The sequence below is a fragment of the Urocampus carinirostris genome, chromosome 17 (assembly GCF_059441175.1).
Source record: "Urocampus carinirostris isolate Australia breed hairy pipefish chromosome 17, RoL_Ucar_1.0, whole genome shotgun sequence".
Taxonomy (NCBI): domain Eukaryota; kingdom Metazoa; phylum Chordata; class Actinopteri; order Syngnathiformes; family Syngnathidae; genus Urocampus; species Urocampus carinirostris.
Genome location: NC_142365.1, coordinates 17,623,255 through 17,643,634, shown reverse-complemented (window position 1 = coordinate 17,643,634; position 20,380 = coordinate 17,623,255). Strand labels below are relative to the sequence as shown.

Sequence of the window (20,380 nt, the reverse complement as noted above, 5' to 3'; positions counted from 1 at the left end):
CCTGCGGGCTGGATTAGGCCTGCTAAGGGATTGAATCTGGCCCGCGAGAAAACGCTGAGAGAAGCACACGAGAGAAACGAGCTGCTGGTTGAAATATGTCCACTTGATGTTGCCAAAGTCAGGTGTTTCTCACAAACACTGTACTTGAATTTTTTTCTCTCACTCCAACTATCTGTTTCTCTCTCCCTTTTTCTCTCACTTTTTCTCTCACTCTAACTCACTTTTTCCTCTTTCTTTGTTCCCCTTTGTCTCTCTCTGTGTATCTTTTTACCTTCTTTTGCTCTCTCTTCCTTTTTTTCTTTTCTCTCTTTTTTCTCTCTTTCTGTCTCTCTCTCTTGCTTTCCCCTTCTCTCTTTCTCCCCTTCTCTTTTTCTTTCCTTCTCTTTTCTCCCCTTCTCTGTTTCTCTCTTTCTTTTCTCTTTAGATTTTTTTCTTTCTCTCTATTTCTTTCCCCTGTCTCACTATTTCTTTTTTTTATCTCTTTTTGTTTCTCACGCTCTCTCTCTTTTTTCCCTCTTTCTCTATTTCTCCTTTTCTTTGTCCCACCCACCCAACTTTTCTCTCTTTCTCTTATTTCTTTCTCTCTAATCTACTACTCCGGCCCCCGAGAGAATTTTTGTTCTATTATGTGGCCCCCGGATTAAAATGAGTTTGACACCCTGATTTAGACTATTATTGACATTGCTGTTTTTTTACCTTAACAATTATTGAGTGCTTTTACTCCGTTTGCATCATTTCCACTATTTGCCAATCAGGTTGTTGTTCTTAGACTTCTCACACAGTTTTAGGGTTGACCGGCATTGTGTAAGCTAGGGAATTTGAATAGAAACACAGTGTTTGTGGGAGGACCTTTAGAACAGGTTGAATTTTTACATACAGAGTGTTTTGCACAGTCTCATTCTGTTCTTGCACGCACAATATTCATTGATGCCTTCTTTCCTGTGTCTATTAAACCGTAAACTTAATTAAAACCAAAATTACCTAAAAAATAGAAAAAAAATGAAAAAAATAAGCAGACATTTCTGCCAAAGAGTGTAAGATTATAATTTTGCAGTGTTCTTCCTGGCTTTAAATCGTTCATTGTGCAGGAAACGTCTATTCTATTCTAGATGTCTATTCTATTCTGTTCTGGTCTATGTGGTACAAAGAGGCCTGACAAACATTGCAACTGACATGATAATGAAAATGTGCCCGTTTTTTCACAGATTGCCTCTTGACAATAACAGAGACAGGAAGAAAAAATACTCAAATTTGTGGCAGTCCTCGCTGGATTTTCCAAGAACCAGCTTTTTGACGTCATTAAAGAAAAATGCACAGATCATAAATAGACAAGACCAAGCAGGCCTAAGGCACATCTTATTCTTTACATCCATATTGATGATATGGTCCATTTGCTGACGTCATACGTTTTATTTGGTGACTCGACAAAGTCCCTCTTGTTGTTTGTTCACCACTGACTCATGATCCCCGTTGCTCAATGTGACCTCCCCCCCAAACTACATTTTATATAAGACCACCTCCATTCAGAGGTGAATAAACACAACACAGCCACAGAGATACCATGAGCGCCTATCGACTTTGCATTTTACTGAACGTGGCGATCGCAATTTATGGCGTTCCAGTCCCAGAAATAACCACTCAAGATGAAACCTTGGCAGAGGTGAGTACATTTATTACCTTTTCACGCAATATCGGCATCATTTCGTTAAAGAAGAATTTCTACTTGGGTTTCTATTAATGTGTGATTGTCTTTTATCACGGAAATTGAATTTAATTTACTGTCATTGATACCAACATTGTGAAAACATTGTGTGCAATGAGATTGTCATCCCAGGGTAAACAAGACTTTAAACAGAAAATAAAGAAAAGACTGTCAGGATAAATAGGCAAAAAATAATTACAATGTAGTGCTTAGAGACTGCCCCAAATTATAATAATAGTGCTAGTGTAATGCTTAGAAATAAAAAAGAATAGTGCATCATAACAATAGTGCAATGAGAAGAAGTGCAATCCCCTATAGCAGCAACAAAAAAAAAACAAATAAGTCGCACGCAGGGTTGGGTAGGGTTACTCTAACTTGATTACTTTCAATTACTTTTGGATTACTCCAATACCAAATATGCTAATAAAAGACAAAAGAAACTAAATATGAATAAAATCACTAATTTCATTGCAGGTTTGGGGAGTAACGGAATACATGGAACAGCAAAAATGATGTTGGCAAGCTGTTTGGATTTATTTTCATTTTGTTTCTGTCGCATCTTATGTTAGTTTTGCCGGAGATCAATGAGATCAAAGCCAGGAGAGAAAGCTTACCACGTGTTGGTAGTCATAATTTTATTCATATTTAGTTTCTTTTGTCTTTTATTAGCATATTTGGTATTGGAGTATTCCAAAAGTAATTGAAAGTAATCCAGTTAAAGTAACCCTACCCAACCCTGATCGCACGGTATATATTTTCACAGTTTCGTGCTATAACAAATAGCAGCATCCACTGCGTCTACTTTGACAGTAGCATAAGCTGAAGTAACTGTTTGATCGTTCCGATGCAAAGTCCATAAACCAGGGGTCACCCACCTTCCTGAAGCTGAGAGCTACTTTTTGTTACTGATTATCGCGAAGGGTTACTATTTTGATATGGATTTCTAAAAGAACAACTCATGTTATTACTATGTTATAACCACGTTCCAATTTTTAGAAGTTGAGTCAATAATTACAACATCATTTCAGTTATCATTCACATTATTTAGAGAATTGCAATAACCGATCACCAGTGAACTATTTTTAGAGAATGTTGGAATACTCAAGGGCGTTGGAGTGAATTTACTGTTGTAAAATATATTAAAAAATTGTTGTAAAGAATTGTAGATAAGCCTGACATTAACCTTGTCTAGATGTATGCTTTATTCGCTATTGAATTGCACTCCTCAGTTTTTACTGTATTTGCAATTTACTTTAGCACAAAACTCAGTTTTAGTGACTGTGTAGTCGAGGTGAGATTGGGCCTAAAAATATTCAGCCCGACCCCACCTGAGTCGCGGGTGTACAAACCCGAACCTGACGGATTCACTTGATTTGGTAAACGAGCCCAAAATAAACCGAAAGCCAAAGTCAACACGAAGCTTTAAACTGGCCGTGCGTACTCCAGCGCCAAACTGTGCGTTTTGGCTGAACTACAAGTGAACTGTTTGGCACCAAAGTGCGCATCTCGGCAACATACAGCAAATGAAAGTGAAACTGAACAAGATGGCACAAAAAAGAAAATCCAATTCTGAAGATTACAAGATTGTAAAGCTTGTAAGCTATTGGCAAGAAGTAAGTAAGTAGCTTGCTTATCCTGTATCGCGAGGCAAACAACAAACAACATCTGACGTGAAGGAGGTGGAAGGAGGAAGCTGCGCGTCTTTTACCCCAACATATTTTAAGCCTGAACCCGGCCTGAAATTCGGGTCGGGCTCGGGCCCAGGCCCAAGATCTTACCTCTTCCGTGCAGGCATTGAGTTAAACACAAACTGCTACTGACAACACCCACTGTTGTAGCAAACAGTTAAAAAAAAAAAATTGTGTGCGTCTGGATAGGAGAACAGGAATTGAATCAATAGGGTACAGCAGGATATAAACAAAAAAATCTAGGCACATTTTATATATATTTGCAGTGCAACAGGTTGCCAGTGATCTGTCTGTATCTAATTTGCCTTTGGCGTGCAAGCGTGTTGGTGTTACTCTGATGACTACAACTTCACGATGTCAAGGACGAGACAGACAGTTGTAAAAATGCAATATTTCAAAAATAATTGAACTATTTCCTAACGTTTTGATTGTTTAAGAATTTGGAATGACCTTTGATGTCACGACCAGAACGGAAGTAGGACTCAATTGCGTAACGTTTCTCACAAGTTTATTGAAATAAAGAAGAAAGGCAGCGCCAGCGATCCTGTGCTTGCTGGACGCGGAAGCAATCTGCTGACTGGATCAGAGCGCGTTCCAAATGTGGAAATGGATCTTCCGGAATGGGAGATCGTAGCGTAGTTAGACGGAAAAACAGGTTGTTAGCCGGGACGGGAGATCAGAACGTGGTTGCAGTCAAAAAAAGGGTCATTAGCCGGGACAGGAGATCAAAACGTAGTCGGGGTCAAAAAAACGGGTCGTAGCAGGAGACAAATGGGGAAATGAAGAACGGACGAGTGGAAAACGGGTGACAAAACGGGACCGATGGGAGTCAGAGTTAAAAGTGCTTGCCTTGTGAAAACAGAGGTTTGCTGACAGACTGACAACAGGCGAGTGAAGGGACTGAGGTTAAGTCGGACGGGGAACCAATCAGATATCCAGCAGCGGCTGGCGCCAAACGAGCGGGCACAAGTGAAATTAATCAGTCATCATGACATTTGAGAGTATTTTCCTACTACTAATTTGCTTTTTTTGCAAAACTGAGGATGTTATAAAAGCACATATTGACTCACAAGTATGCCATTATAATAAATCGTGTTTTTTGCAGGGTTATCTGAAGTCCTTCTTCAACCTGACCGAAGAAGAGAGGCCTTCCAGGCGTGGTGTAAGTCAACTCAGCAAGAGGCTGAGTGAAATGCAGAGATTCTTCGGTTTACAAATCACAGGAACGCTAGATGCTGACACCCTGGAGTTGATGAAAAAACCTCGCTGTGGTGTCCCCGATAATGACTTGGGCAGTTTCTCCACGTTTGGAAGAGACCTCAAATGGCAGAAAACTACACTGACTTACAGGTAACTGATTTCGAAGGTAATCCCAAATTCTTAATCCTGAAAAAATCTGAGGAATTAGCAATTGGTATTTGCATAAAACCTTTATGGATTTCATTGGTATGTTGCATTTTAAGGACACCATGTCTTGTCTTTGTCATCCTGATCTGTGAGATCTATGCAGGAACACCAGCCTGCTAGCAAGCCAGTCACCATATTGTTTTACGTGCCAATTAGTCGAAGAGGTTTAGAGTATTTTAAGACAGATTTGGAATTTTTTTGTGTAGACTGAATAGGTGTTGTGTTACAAATGGTTGCCGTAATGGTACAACAATTTGCAAGAAATCAAAAAAGAGCTAACTGGTGGGAAAAAAACAGAGAGCCGTGTAGGGGTTCTTGCTTATGCTTTAATATATTTTTTGTAAAAGTTGGTGGTAATGAATTGTCTACTTGGTAGTTATTTAGATTAACCAACTGAGGACACCAGAGGTCATCTGCAAAATTTGGTCTTTCTGTTTCAAATGTTCAATTTGTTCTGAAGGGAAAAAACGCAAAATTATTTATTTTAACCCCTAATACTCCTGTAAAATTCACCTAAAATTCCAATCCAAGACGTTCCCAAAGTAAACTGAACTAATCACTGCAAGTGCTACTAACATTGAGTGATCTGAGTTAGGACACACAGAAGTAGAAAGTTTTTTCTCGCCTGATATTTACTTGCCGTCAAATGCCTGCAGATGAGTTTAGCATGGGCTTCTAATCTGGAAAACAGGTGAGACAATAGCTTGAAGCCTTACCTGGTACCTTGACAAATTTGATCATAATCAGACAAACTAAACGTTGTATTTTACACATTTTTCTAAGGGTAGGTTTAGGCGTTTCCAAAAGTGGCAATTTGAAGACCGTTTACAACACTTAAACCTTTGCAAATGTTTATTTGACTTAGGCCATATTTTTTTAGACATTTTAAAAGAGTTGTAAATGTTTGACTTTTTTTCCCAGAAGTCAATCAATGATAAGAGTAATAATGGTGCGTAAAAATTGATTCCAGTTGCACGGGTTTATTTTCAGATCAAATTTGAATACACATTAATAATGTAAACATTTATTAATATTGGCTAACCAATGTGTCAATCATCATTTCATTTAGTTACTACTGACTTAAGATATTCAGAACTACAGGAAGTGATCCCCCTTTTATCAAACAGGCCTGTTTCGGATAATGTGGTCTGTTGACTGTGAAAAGAAGCCTGCTATTGGCCGATAGTGGTGTCAATCACAAGGTCAGAGGCTATTAACCATATTGGGAATAATTAAATAAAGGGGAGTTTTAGAGGGAATACGAATCGATTACGACAAGAAATGTCTAACGAAGCAGAAATGCTTTTAGGCGGATTTCTTTTAACTGTACGTATTGTCGTGTGTTAGGGAGTAAACATTTTACATGGTTGGATTAACTGGAAGGTTTGACTCCATGTTCTCATGAATTTAACTAATTTGATGACTGCGAGGGGATGTAATTGGTGAGCTAAGCTGGCTTTATAATGTTCAGGGATCGTGATGTTTCTGTGATGAGTACATTTTCAAATGGTCAGCAAATCTTGAATCCCAAAAGTTTAAGCTTCCAAATGATAGTGGCATGACTGGTGACATTGTACAGACACGTATTCGTTTATCAATAGTCTGGCAGTCTGCTGTCTGACGTTAAGGGATTACAAATGATCAATTCCACTGTTTGTAAACTTTGACAAAGAATTATTAATCCGAAGAAAAATGTAAAACAAGCTCACAAATCGGTTGATCTACAACAGAGCAGGATTTATTCACACAAGAAGTAAACATAGAAATATGTGCACAAGAGTAGCGAAGCATGTTTCTAATTTCAATTGGGAATGTTGGATAGGAGGGGGTTTTCTGCAGTGTTTGAAAAAGTGGAAGATAAACTGTGAAAAATGAAAATGGTTATTGAAAGAAATGAGCGGAGATTTTTTTCCAAAATGGTAGTTCAGTTTCTTTCATTGTGGGTTCAAATACCTTGAGAGGGCTCTGGCAGGCTGGTTCTCTCATTCACTTTAAGAGGGAGCAAAGCTGTCTTCTGGGTTGCTGGTCGAGCGGGAGGTTGAGAGAGGCGATGGGCGAGCAAGTTTGTTTTATTTTTCTTTCTTTTAGTCGAGTTTCAGCCCACGTGGCATGGACACTTTTAGCCCACTGCACAAACTCTGAGTCCAGGAAAATTGTGTGAGGTCACCGACCGTCGGAAGCGCGTCATTGGAACCTACTGCGCAAATTCCTCCCAAGGTATTGGACGCTTTATTAAAATAAAGTTGTCTATATGCCGAATGGGGCCGATTTCATCAGACACACCAAGGAAAATCAATCTTTTGGTTACAAGCTAACACCTGGGTGATTTAAATCGTACTTATAAATCTTTGAAGGGTGTTCGTCTCCCGGAACCGGAAACATCGTTATCCGGGAGCGCACTTTTGGACGCTATTTTGAAAGCCGTAGTTGGTAGACGGTGTAGTTCAGTTCATCACGGGCGTGGGGAGACAGGCGTTAGGTCAGTTTATCAGGCGGCTGAGGTTGTCCAATATTTTGAGAAACGGGGTGTCTTGGGGTCGAATGGTGAGTCTTTTGAGGTTCTTTCCTTTTGAAAGAATCAGTAGCTGGAAAAGGGGGATGTATTCGTGGCAAAGCGCATCACCGACGCTAACGGGGAGCTAGTCGGACAAAATGATACCAACCGCTACATACAAAGGAAAAGCCACAGTGGCCTACCTCCAAGCAGAAATCAGCGGTATGCAATCGCTGTCCTCTACACATGCTGTCTGTTTCCAAGCTGGCCTCGCATGTTGTGTTAATGGGTTTCACCATTTTGAAAGTGTTGTGTTCCTTCAATGGTGTCACAACTTCACAGGAAACAACTTTGAGACAAAATTTCTCGAGTACCATGACACACGGAGTATTTTGCAACATATTTGCCTAATTGTAAAAAAAAAATGTTTTGGAATACCTATGATTACAGAAGCAAACTCTTTTTTTTGTTACTAATGTTTATTGTTCTCTTTCAGAATAGAAAACTACACACCGGACATGTCACAGGCAGAAGTGGATGATTCCATTGAAAAAGCACTGAACGTTTGGGCCAAAGTTACTCCTCTTAAATTCACGAGAATGCAGAGCGGCACAGCGGATATCATGATTTCATTTGGTCGTCGGTGTACGTAAATGCTTATTCATACTGCAAACTAGAAAACAATGTATCATTTTAAGGATGATTTAAAAAATATATTTTAAATGGTTTTGTCTTATAACATATTCTTAAAATTGGAAAAAATGTCTTATGTAGTCCATGGAATATTGATTGGCTCATCGTAAGTATTTTTTTTTTTCATCTTGGTTGAAAATATTTCACAAAATGAGCAAATCTAACTAAAATCTGGTGGATAAACTAGTTTTGTTTGTATAAAGGCGTTCAGAAAACAACAAAACAATGTTTTAAAATAGGCAAACTTATACTTAAGATAAGAAAAATGTTCTGCAAAATGGATAAAAAATGATGTTGTCAAACCCTTAAGTAAGGGGTGGGAAAATGTTTGGCCTTATGGGCAACATTTCCATGGTAGTACTTTTGTATTATTTTTCTAGTATTTATGTAGTAGTATGTGTGTGCTAGTACTTATGTATCATAGTATTACCTAAATTTGACTGTTGGTTTTGTCTTAATTTTATATTATTTTTGCAGTATTTCTGTTTTAGTATTTTTGTAGTATTTCCATAGTAATATTTTTGTTGTATATTTGTGGCATTATTTGTGTGTTATTTTTGTAGTAGTATACTAGGGTAGTATTGACTTTTAGTTTTGTAGTATTTATATAGTATTTTTGCAATATTTCTGTTTTAGTATTTTTGTAGTATTTCCGTAGTAGTATTTTTGTAGTATTTTTGTAGTATTGCTGTACTGGTATTTCTGTAGTAGTATTACTAGGGTAGTATTGTAGTTTATTTTGCAGCCTTTCGGTCGTATTTGTTTTTACTTTTTAGTATTAGAGCGAGATAATATATCAGGTGCCTAAATTTGACTTTTAGTTTTGTAGTTATTTCATAGTATTTTTGCAGTATTTCCATTGTAGTATTTTTGTTGTATTTTTGTAGCATTGCTGTAATGGTATTCATGTAGTAGTATTGCTGGGGTAGTATTTTTGTTTAATTTTATTCATATTTTGGTAGCCTTTCGGTAGTATTTGTTTTTACCTTTCAACAGTAAAAAAATATAATATCTAAGGTGCCTATTTTTAAGCACTAAATGTAAGTTTTAGTTTTGTAGTAATTTTGTAGTAATTCTCAAGTAATCATTTTGTAAATTATCTGTAGTCTTATTTTTGTGGCAGTCTTTTTTGTATTATAGTTTCACTGTGCTAGTATTTTTGGAGCATTTCTGATGTATTTCTTATTTCTTTTCAAAATTGATGGAAGATAATATGTTAGGTTCCTCCTAATCACTTAATTTCATGTTTAGTTTTGTAGTAAACTCATCCGCCATTTTTGGGGGCGGGCCTAATTAAAAAGCCTGGCGGGTTGCATGTGGACCGCAGGCCATAGTCTGCCCACCGATGCCTTAGACTCAATCCTAAAAGACACAAATAAAAAGCTACAAAAAAATTAATATAAATATGATATATATTTTGTGCAAATCCAGTCACATTATTATTATTTTTTTTCACTTTTTGGGAGTAAGCAAACTACATCACCCGATTGGCTGATCAAGAACGCATGTTTGAGAAACACTGTCTCAACAAATCACATCATTGTTACATAACTTATAACTTAATAATAACAAGCCTGTTGGTACATGTACCTTCCAAAAGTCATTTTCTTGTTTATGAAAGGAAAAATCCTGCCAACTCATCGGAATTTCTGATGTTTTTTTTAGAGATTCATGAAGATTAGTCTTCCCGGTTAGCTGAAATGGGAAAAAAATCCCAACAAATGCCTCCTAAAACAGTCCCAGGAGTTTGATTCTGTCATAAAATTGCCATAATTGAAAAGTATTGCCCCAGCCCCCAAGATCTTTTTGCCATATTTCAGGCCTCAAACTTATAGTTAAAAAAACTCAAAACCTAAGAATCAACAACAGGTGAGACACAATCTTGCAAATAAACTACATTTACTCAACATTTTGTATTGTGCTAAATAATAAAAAGTGAAAAGTAGACCCTGCAAAAATATTGACCCCCTTAGAGTTGATACCTTATGCCACCTCAAATTGCGGCAATACCAGACACAATTATTTTTGCATTTGTCTCTATAATTTTTGCACATCTTGAATTGAAAGTATTTTCCCATTCTTCCTTACAAAACAGCACAAGTTTCTTAAGATTTGACAGTGAACATTTGTGGACAGCATTTTCCAGATCTTTCCACAAACTCTCTGTAATGGAGGTCTGGACTTTGCCGTGGCCATTTTAACACCTTTATATTATTGGTTTTAAACCATTCTATTGTAGGTTTTACAGTATGTTTAGGGTCGTTGTCCTGTTGTAAAATGAACATGCGCCCCATTCTGAGGTCTTTTGCAGACTCCAACGTACGTTGGCAGAATTGCACTGTATTAGGCTCCATTCATCTTGCCAACAACTCTAATCATTGTCTCTGTCTCTACTCGAGAAAAGCAACCCCAGATTATGATGCTGCCACCAACATGTTTGACAGTGGGGATGGTGTTTTCATGGTGATGTGCAGTGTTACTCTTACACCAAGAGAAACGCTTTGCATTCAGTCCAAAAAGTTCAATTTTGGTCTCATCTGATCAGAGCACCTTGTTCCAAATTATTTGTGTCTACCACGTGGCTTCTTGCAGTGGCAAATGGGTCTTTTTAAAGTATTCTTTCAGAAAGCGCTATCTTCTTGCCACTGTACCATTAAGAACATATTTATGCATAGTACGACTAATGGTTGTTTTATACACAGATTGTCCCACCTCAGCTTTGTACGCTTGCCAGTCATCCAATGTGATCACGTTCCTCTTGGTTGCTTTTCTGATTAGTTTTGTCCTTGTTTGGGCCAAAGGTTTAGTGGGATGGCCAGGTTTTGGTCGGTTTATGCTCCCTCGATTTTGATATTTTTGCTCACACGGTGCTCCAGTAGATGTGAAAATGTTGCGAAATCTCCTTGCATCCCATCCCTATTTTGACCATTTCCACCACTTTTTCCCGGACCTTTATGGTGTGTTCTTCGAGCTTCATAATTCTGTTTGTTCTCCAGGATCTCCTGTCACAGACCTCTGAGCCCATCACCGAGCAGGTGCATTTAAACTGAAACTTAATGACACACAGGGCCGCTATTTTTGTCATTGTTAGTCATTAAGGTTAACAATCGATTATTCAGAAGTCATCAGAAAACTTCTGGAGTCTGTTGGCGGAGGTCTGAGGACAGGGGGGCAATATTTTTGCAATACCTGCGTTTCTGATTTTTTGTTGTAAAATATGTGAAATAATTTTGTTCTATTTCCAAATTGTGTCTCACATGTTGTTGAAAATCGTTTATTAGCTTTAAGTTTAAAGCCCTAAATGTGGTAATATGCCCAAACGTTCCTGGGGTACCTATACTTTCGCTAGAGACTGTATTATCCCATTTAAAAAACAACCTTTTTTCTCTTAATAGCACATGGTGATTACTACCCCTTTGACGGCCGTGACGGGACCCTGGCTCATGCCTTTGCCCCATCGTCTGGTATCGGAGGAGACGCTCACTTTGACGAAGATGAAAAGTTTACATTCCGAACAGATACAGGTGCGTGTTTGACCGGCAGTGTTGGGTGCCATCCTGAAAAATCACAATTAGTTACTGTTACTAGTTATTTCATTAAAAAAGTAATTCAGTTAGACGCCAGATAACTGAAAGCAAAGAGTACCATGTTACTCCGAAAGTAACTATTTTGTTGTAAGTTATGGCATATATTGACATAGAAGCAGAACCCTTAAAATTGTCAAGTCAAGTCACATTTATCTGTACGGCCCTTACTTACAACACTACTCAAAAGACTGCACTTACTACAATTAGACTATCCCCTGATCTTAAACCAACATGCGGGAATGAAAAACTCAAAACCTCAGCAAGAGGAAAATAAAAAAACCTTGAGAAGGGGTAATCCCCCTTCCAGGAGGACCAGGGTGCAATAGATTTCTCATTGGGTAACAGTAAGAAAATTTCTGATATCTCAAACTTTGTAATCTTGAGAGCTTGTAAACAATTACTACAGAAGATCCTGGACTATAAAGGCCACCTTAAAACCTAAAATTAGTCAGAAATGTAGGAGGACAAAATTAAAATTGCATAGATTATATATTTGTGTGTGATACAACACGAGGTTTTACGGCATACCATACTCATGCAATTGTTGATCAATTGAATAACATCGATGATCAAAATCGCAAAACATTGCTTACAACAGGAACGGAGCCTGGGTCGCGGCGGTGAGAGCAATGAATCCTAACCTCCAGGCAACAAATGATATCGGTTACATATGAAAAAGCATTGTAACCTATCTCATAATCACACCTTTTGGATATATGGTCACTGCCAGTTCGAATCCTGTCGCATGCAACATTTAGCGAATTTGGTCAGCGACAATTTTGGACTGATCAATCATATCTAATATACACAATCAATCAATTTATTATATGCCGTGCGAAACTGTCATACACAAAAATAATACAGGTAGCCCTTACTGTAGTTTTCACCACATGCGGCTTATATAAAAAATATATATATATAACAAAGGACTATTTTTGGGGAATCTGCCTTATAATCTGGTATGCCTTAAAATTTAGACAATACGATAATCGAGTTTTAGGTACTCCTTCTATTTTAACATGTTATTCCCGACGCTGTTGAGTCGCATTTTCATCAAATGGGAATTGTCTTATGATTTTTTGTTTCAGGATACGTCCTTTTTATGGTAGCAGCCCATGAGTTTGGCCACTCCCTGGGCTTGACGCATTCGGATGATCCCGGGGCCCTCATGTACCCCACGTACTCATACAGAAATCCTGACACTTTCGTCCTGCCGCAGGATGACGTGAAAGGCATCCAATCTTTATATGGTGTGTAATAATGTCTTTATCTATCAAGGAGAGCAAACCATTCCAATCGACTTTTCAACCAAATGACAGTGATTCTCAAATGAGGATATATGTAACCTAAGGGATGGTAAATTCACTCCAAAGGGTATATGATGTTTTAAAATACATTTAGTTTGTAGCGTTCATATACATATAAAATAACATGATGCATACTTACGATCAGGATTGGGTAGGGTTACTTTAACTGGATTACTTTTAATTACTTTTGGATTACTCCAATACCAAATACGGTATGCTAATAAAAGACAAAAGAAACTAAATATGAATAAAATGATGACTCACAACACGTGGTAAGCTTTCTCTCCTGGCTTTGATCTCCGGCAAAACTAACATAAAATGCGACAGAAACAAAATGAAAATAAATCCAAACAGCTTACCAACATCATTTTTGCCGTTCCATGTATTCCGTTACTCCCCAAGCCTGCACAAAATTGAGTAATTTTATTCATATTTAGTTTATATTGTTTTTTATTAGCACATTTGGTATTGGAGTAATCCAAAAGTAATTAAAAGTAATCCAGTTAAAGTAACCCTACCCAACCCTGCTTACAATTATATAAAAATCCCAGTTCACGGTCATAATAATCCAAAACTATAACATTAAATAAAGACACATAATTATATACAAAATGATAATAAATTCATAATACTAAAAGACTTACAAAAATCTGTAAAACTTCCTAGCGCTGGTTGAAGAGACACTGTGTATTATTTAGCCTCCTAGTGGTAAAAAAGACAAACTTCACTCTTTTAAAAAATATTATTCACGGATCTTTTAACATCTTGTTTTATCAAAAAATATTGATCGTATGAGGAGAAAAAAAGGCTCCGAAGCAGCTGCTGCGGCTTTTGCTGACGTCAGCTAAATTTGCGCAAAGATGGAGACGTCAAAGTCATGGCGAGGACATGAAAATCTGCCAAAAATGATGCTGAAATGATATTTACGACTTTCTAATAAATGCTAATAAATGCGGCTGAGCATCGAGGGGGCGGGATAAAAAGGGAGAGCGGGGCAGTGAGGGAGGTAGTGTCCTGCTCCGAGAAAATAGTAGAAGAAGAAATGACGCAGACGTAGAGCGACTGCCAGAAGGATTAGAAATAATAAAGTTCATGTAATAAACAGTCAGATATTGGCCAATCTAGGCGATATTTTCCAGAACCAGATTTGTTACTTGATGTGTTCACGATTCACGGATCCCTTTACCACACGGATTGTAGGGGCACCAGTTCCTGTGGTGTGTCCTAGGCTACTACAGCCTGGCGGCTCCCATTCCTATGTGGACTGTTTTTTGTGTAGGGGTTCCCTCACCCACATGAAACAGCTAGCATATATGAATTTAAAATTATGTAAAAATACATGAACTGGTATAAAAATTTGCATTTTTAAAAATATATTCGCAGGTAAAAAAATATATTTATTTTATATACAACGGGCCTTAACTAAAGAGAGCTGTCATGATTGTCTGCCCTCTTGGCTCTACATCAGACCTGGTCACTCTGGTCCTGGAGGGCCGCATGTCCTGCATGAGTTTGTAGGTTTCTCTCATTCAACTAAACTTACAAATGATCAGTTGCAAGCTGGCAGGAGCTTGTTACAAGATCCTGGTGATTGGAATCACCAGGATTGGAGCAGAGAAACCTCCAAAATCAAGTAGGACAAGTAGCCCCCGAAGACCAGTGTGCAGTGTTCCCTCTAAGCTGCGCACGTGTGCAATTGCGCACTGCTTGCACATTCTCTGCGAACAAGAAAATCTAGCCGGCGCACAAAATTTAGGGCTCCAAATTACTAACTAAGAAGCGACTTAAGTCAAAGTTACAGTGCATGGAGGTAAAAATACACGGGTTCCCCTGACGTTGTGTCCTAAATGCGGTATTTTGAAGTCGAGTCAGAGTAGAACGAAGTTGAGTAAAGTTAGTAGAGTTTGTCAGGAACCAGCTTCTTCGGCTCGGCTCACTAAAAGGTACCGGCTCTTTAGGGTCCTAAACGGCTCTTCAGGTTGTTTTTGCTTCTTTAATCCCAACATGACCAAATATTATGTAAAACTATGCACAAAATGACTTAAAAGAAGGGGGAATAGAACAAAAAAGAAAAAAAATACCAAAATGAAAAAGTAGTGAAAAGCTGAGAAAAAAAAGAAACAAAAGGAAGAGAAAAAAAGAAGGAAAAATTTAGAAAAAAGCCCCAAAAAAAGAAAAGAAAGAAATGTAGGAAAAAAGTAAACAGAGAACAAAAAGAAAAAAGTAACACCTCGGAAAAAATAAACACAATGAGATTTTTTTTAAAGAAATTAAAAAAAAAGTAGAAAAAAAACACGGAAAAAATATGAAAAAGTTTGTGTTGCATTCAAATAATTTCCAATTATATCAAGTGAATCTTGTTGCCAACATTGTACTTCCACTAAAAAATGTGATTAAGTACAGTTCTGTATCTTGCAACCGACTAAATAAGCCCCCCAAAATTGGAATATTATGCGACAAAATATATCAGGAAACAAAAATAAATGGATATCTTGTGAAAGAATTGAAGAAACAAACGACGTTTGTAGGCCGTACAACCTTTGCAATAGTACATGAGTCAATTCATTCAAAAGAGAAAAATTATAACTTGATGTCAAGTTTTGGACATGTTTGATAATTAATTATCTTGCCACACTTGGGATTATGGTGGCTCACTGTTGTTTCAAGCGTTGCTCACCGACTTTGTGCAAACGCTCAGACCGTGGAAAATTAGAGGGAACATTGCCAGTGTGCCCAGGTCTGCACTATACAATACAGCAATAGCTATGCTCAATTATTACACAGTTTCCCTTTAAGGTGGGGGTCGGGAACCTATAGCTCGCGAGCCATATATGGCTCAAAGACAAAATTGCTTCCTTACATGTCGTTACAAATTTGAGTGAGCAAAGCTTGATGTAGCGCCGGGAAGCCAAACCAACATTGAAGTCTAGTAATGTACTGTCCAGTATATATAAGGCACATTTGTAACGACAGTTTACACACCAAAACAAAACAACTCTGTCATCGCTAAGGAATCCTTTAATTGGGTGAGCTGTAGGGATAAGTGGAGAAATGTGAAGAGCGCAACCACTCTCTCTTGTGTCTCGCCCTGTAAAGTCTGCGCCGAAAGTAAATACGCCAGGATCCTCGTTTGCAGAATTTTTACCAAATAACTGCTTGCACCTTGTTTTGAAACCAATACTTGTGAAAAAAATGAAGGTTAAAATGAGCCTCAACGATCTTCATTAATTGCGGGAGGGAGACAAGTTTAAAGTGGTATATTTGTTGACATTTGGGACACAGGCTCTGGCAACATTTTTATTTTTCAAAGAATTAAAATTCACACTGTGAACTCAAATGTGCTAAAGGAACAAGCTTTTGCCTGGAGAGCAGGTTCAGCGGAATTGTTGAATTTTGTCTCAGAACTTTTGATGTGGCTTAGTCCAAAAATAAAATCAAAACATTTTGCTCCTATGGCTCCAACCCCTGCTTTAAGGGGTACTTAGATGAAAAAATATCTCACAGGATGTACGACAAGTGAAAAAATGATGAGAATCACTGGACTACAAAACTAATAATAAATTAACCCCAAGGCCGGAACACTGAATCTCAGCCAGGACCTCCACCTCCGGCTACTCCTGATTCTTGTGACTCAACTATGGTGCTCGATGCTGTGGCTAGCCTGCGAGGGGAAATGCTCTTCTTCAAAGACAGGTGGATCAAAGCAAAAAAAAAACATGTATTATATGCATGTAACACTTGTATGCTTTCAGCTTTTTTTGGCGTAGTAACCCCCACAGCAGGGCCCCTCAGCAGGGTCGCATCACAACCTTATGGGCCAGCGCGCCGGTTGACATTGACAGTGCTTACGAAAACCAACATTCAGACAAAATCTACATCTTCAAAGGTTGGTTAATTTTTTGCGATACTGTTTGGAGCAGCAGTCATTGTGATCTTTTTCTGCTTATAGATCAACAAGTATGGGCATTCTCAGGCTACAATCTAGTCCGTGACTACCCTCAATCACTCACGTCATTCGGCTTGCCCGGGACAGTAACCAAAATTGATGCTGCTTTTTATGACGTGGCGTCAAGAAAGACTTTGTTTTTTGTGGGAAGTTACTACTATAGGTAAGACGGAATTTGGAACTTTGTTACTCTCTGCCGCCATCTCCTGGCATGATTAGAGCTTTACTCAGATCAAGTAGTACATTTCTTAGACGCGGTTCAAATACATTTTTTTATCTTTTTGGGGGTTTCAGTTGGCGTTTGGACTTTACTTGATAAATGACTCTCATTACCTTCACAATTTTCTTGCTACACTCATGAACACTACACGCTACACCAAGAAACCCCGCAGGGTCGAGCATGACATCAATCAACCCAGGCCCTATTCCTCGAACCGAATATGTTTTGTCTCGGACAGCGCTGCTAAAAGTGAAATAAAAGCAGATAGGTGCAGTTGAAAATAAAGCATAAGGGTTCGTAGAACTCAGTTGGACATTGTTAACACCTATTTAACAGATAAAATAGTTAACTTTCATTTTTTTAAGAACTCTTCAAACAACGCACCCCGTCTTTAACAAACCTTCGTTAAAGATATTTTATTTACTTTCCCCTTTGTCATCATGTCCAGTTTTGATGATAGCAGAAAGAGTGTGGACTCTGGATTCCCCAAACGTATTGATCAAACCTTTTTGGGCCTGAGTAAAGTGACGGCAGCTTTTCAGTACAGAGGTGAGTAAATATATTTCTTGACCTTAGAGAAGAAAATGAAGGAACTTTTCAAATAAAATGTATTTTTAGGACTTTAGAATGCAATAGGGAACTCTCAATTGAACAATGATACCACAAGGTTTTACTGTATAGTACCGTATTTCTGCAATGATTGTGCAATGATTGGTCAATTGAGAAATGTCGCTGACCAAATTTGCATACCATTGTATGCAACCAGGGCGGTACAACGGCTGGGTTAGAACACAGCCCCACGGTGCAGAGGTTCAGGGTTCAAGTCCAGCTACCGCAGCCTCCCCGTGTGGAGTTTGCACGTTATTCCCCGTGCCTGCGTGGGTTTCCCCTGAGCCGGTTCCCCCCCATATTCCAAAAGCATGCATGGCAGGTTAATTGGTTGGTCTAAATTGTCCCTAGGTGTGAATGAGCGAGTAAGTTGTCTGTCTCTGTGTGCCCTGCGACTGGTTGACAACCGGTTCAGGGTGTTCCTTGCCCACTTCCCGAAGATGGCTGGAACTGGCTCCAGCACCCCCGTGATCCTACTGGGGATAAGCGGTGCAGATCATGGATGGATGGATGTATCCAACACGAATAAAACCTGTGTAGTTGCGGAGTCGGCGCCAACACGTTATCACATACAATAAGGCATTGGAGCTTATCTCAGTATCACACTATTTTCATTCACTTTGCCAGAAACCCTGATTTCCAAAGTGCATTCTTATAAGTTAAACAGCCTCTCCACTTCTTCACCAAGAAGAGTTAAAGAATAGAAAAACAGAAAGTCTTCTAGTAATATACTATAGAAGCTCTTTTATTTACATATAGATATTAAACCGCAATGTTATTGACACACCGGTGAAGGGGTGGAGAGATGGTTAACATATAAGAATGCACTATGCAAATCAATGTTTCTGACACCGTAAAAATAGGGTTGTACTGAGATCAGATCGAATGCCTTTTCGTATGTACCTCTAGTGGTCTCATGGTAAAGTGAAGGTGCTCTCCCCGCCACTACTCAGGTTGGATTCCAGTTGCATACAATGTTTTCCAATTTTGGTCGGCAACAACTATTGACATTTCAATCTATCGACTGTTCAATATTTGCATTAATATACACTGTAAGGCAAAAGAAGAATACGCACGGTACATTTACTGTATTATTTTCATGTGCGTTATAGTCTGGTGCGCCTTTTGTATGAAAACTATATGACAAAAGACTATTTTGGGGGGATGCGTCCTATTACCCACCGCCAGGATAATTTAATGTAAGTAAGAACTAACATTTAACCTTTTTTCCAGGTTTTACTTACATCTTCAATGGCCCATACATGTACGAGTACAGCCTGCCTACTGGAAGATTATTCCGTGTCCTGAGGAACAGATATTTCTTGCGCTGCACTAACTTCTAGAGCAGTTTTTTTTGTATGCTACAAGTATTCTAGAACCTTTTCTGGATCACATTAAAAGGAACTGGAAGGTTGTTTAACTGCAGGGATCTTTTTTATTTAAATAAAAGCACATTCCAACAGGATTTCAGCCAATAGAACCAACCCTCAAACATGACCTTCCTTGGTTCTCATAAAGTCGCCCTGTTGAGAGGTCCCTGAGGTTTAGACATTCTAACAAAGCCCACAGTGTAAACCTAACCCTAAATTCCTACAGTCAATTTTTTTGCAGTTACCTGGAACTATTCTTACCCACTTCATTTCAATTAAGAGTAAAGATGAAAGATGTTTTTAAATTAATAATGTTGTTGGATTTTGAAAGCTGCTTACATTTGTATCACATTATTGTTCTATATAAATAAACATTTGTATTATTTGTCAAACAGTCGTATTATTTGTATACCTGTCCTCGTTGTTCTTTGCTGTGTAGCTAATCAGAGGTTTTTGGTTATACGGGAGGTCCTTATTTACAAATTCCAACCAATATTTAATTTCTAAATGACATTTTTGTCTTTATGTACACATTACATAACCAGGCCTTATTTCAGAGACATTCCAGCTGTATGAATTAATCTGCAGTATTGATTCTGATGCCCCCCAATCAATGTTTTTTTTTTTTTAAAACTACAATTATATATTGTTATATCTTTTTCCTGAATCAAATGTGTGTATTTATATGCATATATATTAGGGATGCAGGACTTTTTTTCCCCTACGGATACTGATTACTGATAAAATCTTGCATCTGAGACAGATACAAATAATGATAACTTTTATAAAACTACATGCTATTTTTTTTTTTTAAAGATGAAAAACAAACACAAAATCAATTTTTTATTTGTGCCGTTATTTTTGTTTCAAATTACAATAACTTTACAAATATCTGGGAAACAGGTCTTCAAAAAGTCATATTGGAAAGACTATAGTATGGATCAATTGGTTAATCACTCAAACAATTGGTTAATCACTCAATAATCTAACAATTACTTAGTTAAAGCCAAACAGTCAGTGAGAGACAAGGCTGCATTCTCCCTCCAACTTTATTCAACAGCTTCCTGGACAGAATCATGACCGAAGCCCTGGACCAACATGAAGGTACAGTCAGCATTGGGAGACACAATGTCACTATCCTACATTTTGCTGATTATACTACCGGACAGCAAGGGGAAGAACAGAAACTCAGATATCTGGGAAATTGCCTGGACAAAGCATCAACCCAATATGAGACGGAAATCAGCACAGAAAAAAACTAAAGTAATCACCAATGACCTCCAAGGTATCATCACAAACATCACCATCAACCATCAAGAGCTTGAACCTCTCAGAAAATGTATATATCTTGGAGGGT

General features: G+C 38.1%; 1 protein-coding gene across 1 annotated transcript; it reads left to right on the top strand.

Annotated features, from left to right (window-relative positions):
* Window positions 1–1,498: 1,498 nt before the first annotated feature.
* On the top strand, window positions 1,499–19,415 carry LOC148349389 (collagenase 3-like). The gene is made up of 10 exons (XM_088321741.1): window positions 1,499–1,660; window positions 4,496–4,740; window positions 7,788–7,936; window positions 11,380–11,508; window positions 12,660–12,821; window positions 16,451–16,571; window positions 16,631–16,764; window positions 16,828–16,987; window positions 17,493–17,593; window positions 18,887–19,415. The coding sequence occupies exons 1-10, from the start codon at window positions 1,562–1,564 to the stop codon at window positions 18,994–18,996; spliced, it is 1,410 nt and encodes a 469-aa protein (XP_088177867.1). The 5' UTR covers window positions 1,499–1,561; the 3' UTR covers window positions 18,997–19,415.
* Window positions 19,416–20,380: the final 965 nt, after the last annotated feature.